The 9,934-nt window shown below is 48.8% G+C and overlaps 1 protein-coding gene across 1 annotated transcript in view; it reads left to right on the top strand.

The window, feature by feature from the left end:
- Window positions 1–7,947: 7,947 nt before the first annotated feature.
- LOC101579574 (serine protease 40) overlaps window positions 7,948–9,934 on the top strand; it is a 5,124-nt gene continuing 3,137 nt past the window's right edge. Inside the window, exons 1-3 of the mRNA XM_023718819.1 lie at window positions 7,948–8,071; window positions 8,657–8,819; window positions 9,558–9,834. Of these exons, the coding sequence (XP_023574587.1) occupies window positions 7,948–8,071; window positions 8,657–8,819; window positions 9,558–9,834 (564 nt within the window). The remainder of the gene's footprint in view (window positions 8,072–8,656; window positions 8,820–9,557; window positions 9,835–9,934) is intronic.

Genomic DNA, 9,934 nt, shown 5'->3' with positions numbered 1-9,934 from the left:
AATGCGAGATAGCTTAGTGGAATCAGGGGTTCAATCCCTGGCAATTCATGCCTCCCAGGCCCCAACGCCTGGGTGCTGAGCCAGCCACCGAGACTGGGCGTGGCGTCTCACACCTGTAATCCCAGCTCTGGAGGGGCTGAGACAGGGGGATCACTGCGAGTCTGCAGAGACTCTACCAAAAGCAAATAATAATAATAATAATAAATATATTCTGAATATTGTCCTTTGGGGGGGTTCTGGGACTTGAATTAAGGACCACACTTAAGCCCCTGAGCTATTTCTCTAGCCCCTGAATATTACCCTTTTATTAGATGTATGGCTGACAAATATTTTCTTCCATTCAATGCGTTCTTTTCATTCTGCTGGTAGTGTCCTAGGGACGCAAAATGTTGAAATTCTAATTTATTCATTTTCTTGGCTATACTTTCAGTGTCAAAGGAAGAAAATCACTGTTACATCCAGTACCATGAAGGTTTCTCACTATTTCATTCTGAGCTTTATAGTTGTACCAAATATTTTACATTTAGCTGTTTAAATCACTTTGAATTAATTTTAGACATGATATATGGTGAGATATGTACATCTGTTTTAGTTATTGTTCTTGTTGCCAAGGCAACATACCTAACACCCAAAGTTAGAGGAGGAGGAAAGGCTTGTTTGGCTTGGTTTGTAAAGGTTTTGGTCCATTACCTTCTGGCTCCAAGGCAGGGTGGCACATGGCAGAGGGACAACAGCTCGTGGGAGTGAAAGGCAGCAAAAGCCCCAAGGAGGGAGAGACAAGTCTTTTTGTGTCCTTCGTAGTGTGTGCAGGATACCTGCCCCAGGATGGTATAGTACATACCTTAATCCTAACATAGCCTAAACTATACAGAATCCATCAGTGGACTGATTTGCCAATTACACAGTCTTTGTCCTAGCCCCACACACTCACCCTCCTCTACAGCGAGGCTTTGGGGGACATCTGAGCACACGCTGTGACAGAGTGTGCCTCCACCCTTTGGCACATGCATATATGGGTTTTTTTCCTGCTTTGCAGTACTAGGGCTCAAACTCAGAACCTTGTGCCTGCCAGGCAGCTGCTTATGCTACTGAGCTAGCTCCCCAGCCCTTGGCACATGCACATTCTGATATTGTTTGTTGAAAGCACAACTTTTCCCTACTGAATAATGTCCTAACACCCTTGTCAATAGTCACTGAGCGCTGGGGCAATGGCTCAGTGGAATAAGCCTTTGCCTGGCAAGCACAACGGCCTGAATTCAATCCCCAGTTCTGCTAAAAAAAAAAAAAAAAAAAAAGTCTCTGAACGGAACTTATTCCCCACCACCATCACAAATAATAAATTAATTTAAAAAATAAATGCTCTGGGCACATATGTAAGGATTAGTTCCTGGGCTCCTGTTGTGTTCTGTTGGCCCTGCTGTCTATCTTTGTTCCAGAGTCATACTTGCTTATTGTAGCTTAGTGGCAAGTTCTTAAGCCGGGAAATGTAGTCTGTTCGCTGTCTCAAAGATGACTTGGCTCTGCAGGGTCCCTGAAGATGCCATGTGAGCTTCAGGGTTGATGTTTCTATTTCTTCAAGAAAGACTGGGAGGATCTAGATGACGGTTTTGAGTCTGTGGCTTGCTGTAGGTACAGTGCGCATCTTAGCAAAGCTGTTTTACAATCCATGAGCGTGATATGTGTTTCCATTTATGTCTATCTTGTTTGATTTCTTTCAGCTGTGCCTTTCAGTTCCAGAGTTATAGCTCCTTGGCTTCATTTTAGCTTAGTGGGGAGTTGGGGTTCTTTAGTCCATCATTTTTAGTTTCTTTATATGTTGTCATGACTTTGTTCATAGGCTGTTTTCTCACTTGCTGGTAGTCACAACTTGCTTGTTTTATTCTTTCTTTTTTTATGTATTTGGTACAGGGTGTCATTATCCAGCTCAGATTCGTAATGATCCCCCTGTGTTCAGCCTCCTCAGCACTGGAATTACGGGTGCGTGCTACCATACTCAGTCTTGGTGGCCTGTGCAGCACACCTGGGTCAGAGCTGGAGCTGCATGTGGTGCCAGGGATCGAGACCTGTCCCTGCGCTTGCCTGAACACACGCTTAGTGCTCTGAGCTCTCACGCCAGCCCTGTCACCACTTGCTTGTTGCAGCTAATAATTTCAGATCTGTCTTCTAGTGCTTCTGCTGGTATATTTGAAAGGCAGAAAGTTTTCTACTAAAATGCAAAATGATAAATATTTTTCTTGAGTTATTCATGATTTCATTGCATTTAACTCTGCTTCTTCCTCTGTTCCCTCATGTGCTTGTGTGTTTGAGGAGGAAGTGGGACTGAATTGAAGTGTCTCACACGCGAGGCACTGTGTGGTGCAGTCACCTCCCCAACCTCAACTCTGTTTCTTCTTAGTAGGCGTAAGTGAGGATTCCATGTAGATAAATATGTGTGTATCCACTCATTCCAAATAAATTCTGTTACACCACTAGAAGTGTCAGATGGGGGGATTATATATCATTCTAAGAATGCTGTCTATTGAGAATATATAAAGGGTTTCCACAAATCTATTTTAAAGGAAATGGGACATGAAGTCACAAAGGAAAATGGACAAATTGGTGATGATTTGAAGAAGAGATTAAACAAATGATGAGTCAACTCAGAAGGAATGCTCATTTTCATTAATATCAGAAATTACCTATAAGGATCACAAGTCCAAGTCTGGACTAGGAAACACAGAAACTTAGCAACACCCTACCTCAAACTAAAAAAGGGGTGGGAGTGTCACTCAGGGTGAAGGCCATCATGTGGTCCAATCTCCAGTACCATAATTAATCAATCATCAATAGATGTTGCATATAAAAACTATAATAGGATTGTATCTTACCGTTATAACTCCAATAGGTCAACAATCCAAAAATAGTTCCCTAACACTTAGCCTCAATGAGGACATGGGGAGCCAGTGTAAGTGAGCACATGGAGTTGGTAAAACAAGTTAGAACCCCACAAGAGAAGGTGATGCCAAGTGCACTACTGGGAATGTGCTCTGAAGGGCAGCACAAGGAGTAACAGGGACACACACTGAATGCAGAGGGACACACACAGCAAACAGTAATACTCATGTCAAGTGCAGTGTGCACCTCACTACTACAATGTAGATAGCCTTCCCAAAACAACATTGGTGGCAAAAAGCACTAGGGAATTCTTACATAAACAAGTTAGACAAATTCATGGCTCTTTATGCCATGAGTTAACAAGTTGAGAGATAAACCTGATAGGTTTTGAAAATTCCTTGCTAAGGTTAGGAAACCTTTGAAAGGCAAGAAAGAGGAAAGAGGAAAGATGGAAAGAAAAATTAAAAAATACTTCAGAGCGAAGCCTTTATCTCAGCCCTCCACGTCTGTGGATAGTTCTTGCCCTTCAGGGTTTGAGAGATTATGAACTCATGCTCCAAGGGAGGCTGCTGTTCACAGAAGGCCGGTGCTCCTTGGTGGTCTTGGTCTACTTGTGTGTGAATGTTCTACAGCGGAGTCCGGAAGTCACACACTGCCTGGAGATCCAAGGCCTGAGGAAAATTTGGCACCAGCCTTTCCTGACAGCCCTTGGTGGACTGGCCGGTGGGCAGGACCTGGGACTCGTATCTGGGATTTGTACATGGAAAGTAGCTTCCAACAGCAAATGGGTAACTTAGTCACTCAACTGTGAGAAGCCCAATTTTACCGAAAGCCTAAATGATCTCAGAGGCACTTTCTTCCCCTGAGCCTCTAGCTAGTGTGTAGGCAGCTGACGTCACTTGACCGAGCAGGGACAGTCATGCTGTGGAATTTGTACAGAGTGTGAGGTTTTGTATCACTAGATTTCTGGTAACTTGTTATACAGCGCCTGAGCTAGCTCGCCATTAGAGTAACAAATACCAAGATAATCATCAATAAAAAGGAAGGGTTTTGGCTCCCAGTGTTGGTTTCAGCCCATGGTTGTTTGGCCCTGTCACTGTTGGGGATAATGTGGGGAAGCTCAGCATGGTGGGAGTTGAAAGGACAGGAAGGAGAGGTGTGAAATAGCTCAGGGGTCTAAAGCGCCCGCTTAGGCAAGCTCAGGGACCATAGTTTGATCCCTGGCACCACATGCCAGGCCGGCCCTGCCCCCAAGGCAGGCTGAGCTGGGGAAGAAGAAGAAAAGGAAAAGGAAGAGGAAGAGAAAGAGGAGGAGTAGCAGAAGGAGGAGGGGAAGGAGGAGCCCACTGTCTCTGCAAGGATGCGCTCCCTTGAGGCTCCACCTCCTCAAGTTCCACCTCCAGGAGCACCCAGTTGGGGAAGGAGCCTTTAAAAGTGGAGCTTTGGGGGATGTTCCAGACCTGTGTTACAGGGCACTGAGCTACAAACTGCTACCGCTTGGATCTGGAGCCTCCCTCAGCCACTGCACTGCAGGTTCGGTCCCAGCTGTGGTGCTGGAGGAGCTGGCAGAGTGTTAGCAAGTGGGGCTGGGGAGGGCAGCTCAGCTCCTGTGGGTGCAGGGTTCTGGCCTCCTCACTCCCTCCTTGCTTCCTGACTGCTTTGACCAGAGCAGCCATTTCCTCTGCCACACACTCCAGCCACAGGCCACGAAAGCAACAGGACCAAAAGCAACAGGACCATCGACTGTTGACTGAAACCCTAAACACAACTTTTCTCTTATAATTTTACTATGGCATGAGTTTTTTCACAGTGATAAAAGGGCAACAAAAAATGAATAGAAACTTCAGTTACAGGATTGAGGATTGGAATGCCGCCATGATGTAATAGGAGCCCCTTCTTTTCCACAGATGTGTCCAAGACCCCCAGTGAAAACCTAAAGCCATAGGCAGTACCAAATGTACATGTACTTGGTTTTTCTCTGTACATACATACCTATGATGAAGTTTAATGTATCAACTCGGCATGGAAGAGATTAGCAACAACAGTAGCAAAACAGAACAATTACACTACACTGTAATAAACAATTGTGAGGGCCAGAGACACAGCTCAGAAGCACACTGCCCACCTGCTAAGTGCAAGATCCTGAGTTTGATTCCTGGTACCAAAAAAATTATGAATATGTTTTCTCTCCCAAAATATCTTATGCTTTCATCTTGTCACTTAAAGGAAGCACTGGGGCTGGGGAGATGGCTCAGTGGAATAAGCGCTTCCCTGGCAAACGCAAGGGCCTGAGTTCAATCCCTGGTTCTGCCAAAAAAAAAAAGGAAGCACTTCACTACTTCCCTTTGTGATGTCCCAGGGACCCTCATGACTATGCTTATACTTATGATCCCTTATTAAGTAAAAGAAGGGTTACTTGAACCCAATCACTGTGGTACTGCCGTTGCTCTCTGACAACTGATGGGCAGCTACTACATGCCAAGCAGGCAGGTGGTGTGTGCAGCACAGGTGACACCGGGGACAGGGATGATTCGTGTTCCAGATAGAGGGGACCAGTTCATCATGCAACTCAGAATGGTGAGCAATTTAACATTGATGAATTGTTTCTTTCTGGAATTTTTCATTTAGTATTTTTGGATCAAAGTTGTCATAGTAACCGAAACTGTGGAACACAAGCCAAAGATGGATGTTGGGGCTAAAAATGTGTCAGTGATTTTTGAAACTGGGATGTGAATAGATGGTGTAAGAATTTTGAGGACTATCACAGAGAAAATGCAATCACCTTATAGAAAACCCAAATCTCCTTGCATAGATTGTTTCTAGAAACCTAGACTTTAAGGATGCTCTAGTGAAGGCAAGGGAGGAACAAGGAATGCATCCTTCAGAACGGTGGAGGGGAGGTCTGAAAGAGGCCTGGTCAGAGCTGCACCCTGCGTGTGTGGCTGGCAAGTTGGCAGGGGCTTATTTACATGAATAGCTGATATTTAAAAATTATTTCCTAGATAGCTGAGAACTGTGCTATCTGACTGTACCCTTGGCATTCAGGAAGCTGAGGCAAGAAGGAGTTCAAGTTTGAGCCCTGCCTGGTCTGCCCAGCAACTTCAAGTTCAGCATGGACAATATAGCAAAACCCCACCTCAGAAAACAACAAAACAAAATTTTTAAATGAAGGATTTTTAATTCTTTCACTGTTCTAGAGGTACAAAATTATCAACAGATGCTGCTCTGTCTAAAATCCCGAAGGGAGGGTCTCCTAGGCCTCCTTCTTGGCTGCTCATGGTTGTGGCAATTGTTGGAGGTCCATGGCCTGTGTGTGTATTACACAAATCTCCTTCAGCTGTCACATTGTGAATGGAGCTTCAGGAAGAGAACCCCACCCCTAGGATCCTTGCTGACCAAGCTCAGGTGCATGCCCCCAAATCCCAGTCAGGGAGATGAGCAGCAAGGAAAGTTGTGAGGTAAGGGGAGGCCAGCACGCCTGCAGTGCTTGCTCTGTGAGGGAGGCCTTGGCTTACACTGTGGGTAACTTGTAGGTAGCAGCACAATTCTACGGTGAGCTTTTGCCAGCTCCTGCTTTTCCTGGAGCCCAAGGTGACTGCAGGTTTAGGACAGTAGTTGGAGACTTCTAGGCATCCTTTGAGGGGTCTGCAATAAAGCCCCTGGAAATCTTAACGCATACCTCCCTCACCCTTCAGTCCTCGGCCCTGAAGAGAAACGAGGTACTGGGCAAAGGTAAGCTGAAGAAACCACGTACTGCCAGCTTAGACGGACACTGCTTCAGGGATTAACCCACATGTGTGCAGAGCTAGCAGGACTGGGACCCGGAGAAGTGTTCGGGCAATAAGAAAGCGAATAAAGCATGAAGGTAGGGATGCCACGCTTAGTCCTGCCTTTAGCGACCCTCTGGGGATCTGGAGGTCCGGCCTCCAGCATCCCGGGATGGCACACACAGTCTCCTAGTGTGTCTCTGTTTGTGAGGACACAGTCGTTGCATTCAGGGCCAAGCCTAACCCAGTATGGCATCACCATACCTCGGTCCACGAAGGCTCCACCTCCAAATCCGTTCACATCCACCGGAACCTGCGGCTGCGACTCCAGCGTATCTTCTGGAGAGACAGAATTCAATCGACATCACGGCCCTCTTCCAATAAGGCTCCTTTTCTCTTCTGTCTTTCTTTCCTTCTTTCTAGACTTCTAGCATGTGAGTCAATGCTGGTTTTCCTCTGCTGTCACCAGCAACTCTGCCCTTTGATTTCATAGACCTCTGAAATTATTTCTCTTTCATTCCAACGTATTGGCCACACAACAGGGCAAATATCTAGCTATCTGGTTTCTTCTTCTTGTTATAGCGCAACGTGAGGGGACATGGATACATGGAGAGGAGAACTGTTTAGCTGTATGGAGCGAGGACTGGATGCTTTTGAAAATTCTCAGCTTCTTCAGATGTCAAAAGATACCATTTTTAGCGAAGAGCAGAAAACCACCATGAGATCCAGATAGGCAAGCAAAGGACCCTTTCAAGTGAGTGGGTGGTCTTCGTAGGGCTCCAGGACTTCAGAGGGCCTTCAGGACACTTAAGGGCACTGTGACTCTGGTGTCTCTTTTATCTTTTTACTGCAGAAGATCTATGGGTGTGGCTTTGTTTAATTAAGTGAAAGCTCAGAACACCCGAAGCCTGCTGGGAAATAATCCACCCCAACCTTGCCCTAATTCTCCTTACAGGAAACAAGACTGCTCAGATAAAAATGTGCGCTGCGTTCCACGAAAAACGAAGGACCAAGACTCCAAAGAGCAGAACTAAGGGTGGTAACAGAGTTTTTGATACCTCATGTGGCTTTGGTATGTGGCCAACTCATTTTGCCCAGGTAAATAGCATGCATCATTAAAGGCTTATGGGGTGGCGGCTCCCACATCCCGCCTCTCCCACCAGCCCAAGCGCTCCCTGTAGTGATGAGACCTAGGGCTTAGCACGGTGGGAGCCCTCAGCCCCTGTACACCCCAGGGTGACCGGCCGGACCCGCCGTTGGCCAGGCCCTTGCGCATGCGCTCAGAGTTACAGATGCCAGTGGCCAGATGGGGGGCGCCAGGGAGCAGACTTCCGGCTTGTTGGGGCATAGGCGCTGGGCACCCGCAGCCGTTCTCCTCTGGCTGCACTTCTTCCCATTGGCCGCCCCGAACACTCAGCCCTTGTCGGAAGGTAAGAGGGGTGGGGTGGGGGGGCAGAGGTAGCCCCACCCGGAGCAGCTGCTCCCCAGCCTCTCCTGTCCCCTCCCTTTCCCGAACCCCCCACATGTGCCAAGACGACCTCAGCCAGGCTAAGCGTAGGTCTGGGGGCGCAGAGAAGTGGGCAGTTGGGAGGCTTGGCCTCTGGTATGGGGGGAGGTCGTAAATGGGCCCTCTTTCCTGCCGCTCCTTCCCACTGGGTCTCTGGCTGCGTCAGTGCCACACATTCTGCCCGGGGGAAAGCACGGGAGAGCACACCTCTCCCTTCCAGCCTGGCCTCGAGCTCTGTGCCCTCACCTCGGCCTGCCTCAGTTTCTGCTCTTCCAGCTGTTGTCTTGAGTGAGCAAGGGCTCAGGAGAGCCTGGCTCAGGGAACACCTTCCTCCCTAGATCTCTGCAGCCATGTACTCACCGAGTCCAGGGCCCGTGTCACTTTCTCCTGGACCTGAGAAGGGAGAGGAGTGGCTAAGTGCTCCCTGTGTCCTGTGGTTGCCTACATGCAGGGCACCAAGGGCTAGAGTCCTGAGTCCAGGTGCCTTTGGCTGGGGTTGTCTTCACAGTATGCGGCAGGCCTAAATATACAGGGAAGATCTTTGGAGGTAGGACAGCAAACCCCGAACGGTGGCCGTGGCAGGCCAGTCTGCTCCTGCACGGCAGGCACATCTGTGGAGCCTCCCTCATCGACAGAAACTGGGTGACCTCGGCAGCTCACTGCTTCCAAAGGTGTGAGGTCGCTCCCCAGGGTGGCAGCTGCTGGGCAGGAGTGCAGGAGGGAGGGATGTGGTGAGCCCCGAAGGAGCTAGGGGTGAGCAGCCTTTCTGTTGCAGGCTTCGCTCCTGGGGGTGTGAGTGAAGCCCTGGGATGGTTGCTGCTGTCGGGTGCCCTGTGCTGCTGTCCCGCCGTGGCCTCAGGGGCGCCTTCTTCCTGGCAGGCCACAGCCCCTCACTGCGCTCCCCTCTCATGTCCATCTGACTCCCATCCTCAGGCAGGGCCCATCCTTCACTGCACACAACAGGACACCTTGCCTGAGCCTGAGGTGGGGCAGCCTCTGAAGAAGACGGTGTGTGAGAACTGGGGGAGGGGTCACCCTAGCCAAGGAGGTGCAGTGAGCAGGCCCTGGGGCTGCAAGATGTGCTGGCCAAGCTGGAAATAGGCCAGGCTCTTTTCCAGGGAAAAGGGGTACAGTCTAATGCACCTGAATGTGTCTTTCCATAATCACATCTCTGCTCTTGGGATTTTAAGATAAGCTAGCTGAGCCACCAAGACTGCTGGAAGGACAAATGTCCTGAGGCCATGAGCAGCAGCCAAGCCCACCTCAAGAGAAAGGCTCTCTCAATAGTAGGAGGGGAACACAGATAACCCCTTTAAATGACAGGGTGGTGTGTCTGGTTGCCTGCCAGGTGGATGAGCGGTTGGGGCGAGGGTGCCAACCCAATGCTCAGAGGAACTGACCTCCAATAGGTCCCACAACCCATCTGACTACCGAATCCTCCTGGGCTACAACCAGCTGAGCAATCCCACAAACTACAGCCTGCAGATGACAGTGAATAAGCTAATTGTCCATGAAGACTATGACAAAATTCACCGCATGTCAAGAGACATCGTTCTGATGCAGCTGCACCGGCCTGTGGAGTTCAACTCCCATGTGCTCCCTGTTTGTCTGCCAGAGAGGAACTTGAACCTGGAACCCTATTATTCCTGCTGGATAACTGGCTGGGGGATGATTACGGAACAGAGTGAGCACCCAGGGCAGGTGGAGAGGGGGCGGGGCTGGAGACGGGGGTCTTTAGATCCTTGTAAAGCCTCCTGTGTCCTTCAGTCCAAAAAAAAAAAAAAAA

The sequence above is a fragment of the Octodon degus genome, unplaced genomic scaffold, assembly GCF_000260255.1.
Source record: "Octodon degus isolate 3935 unplaced genomic scaffold, OctDeg1.0 scaffold00062, whole genome shotgun sequence".
In the NCBI taxonomy this organism is placed as follows: domain Eukaryota; kingdom Metazoa; phylum Chordata; class Mammalia; order Rodentia; family Octodontidae; genus Octodon; species Octodon degus.
Note: the sequence above shows the minus strand (reverse complement) of the source record. Positions and strands in the feature narration are given on the sequence as shown.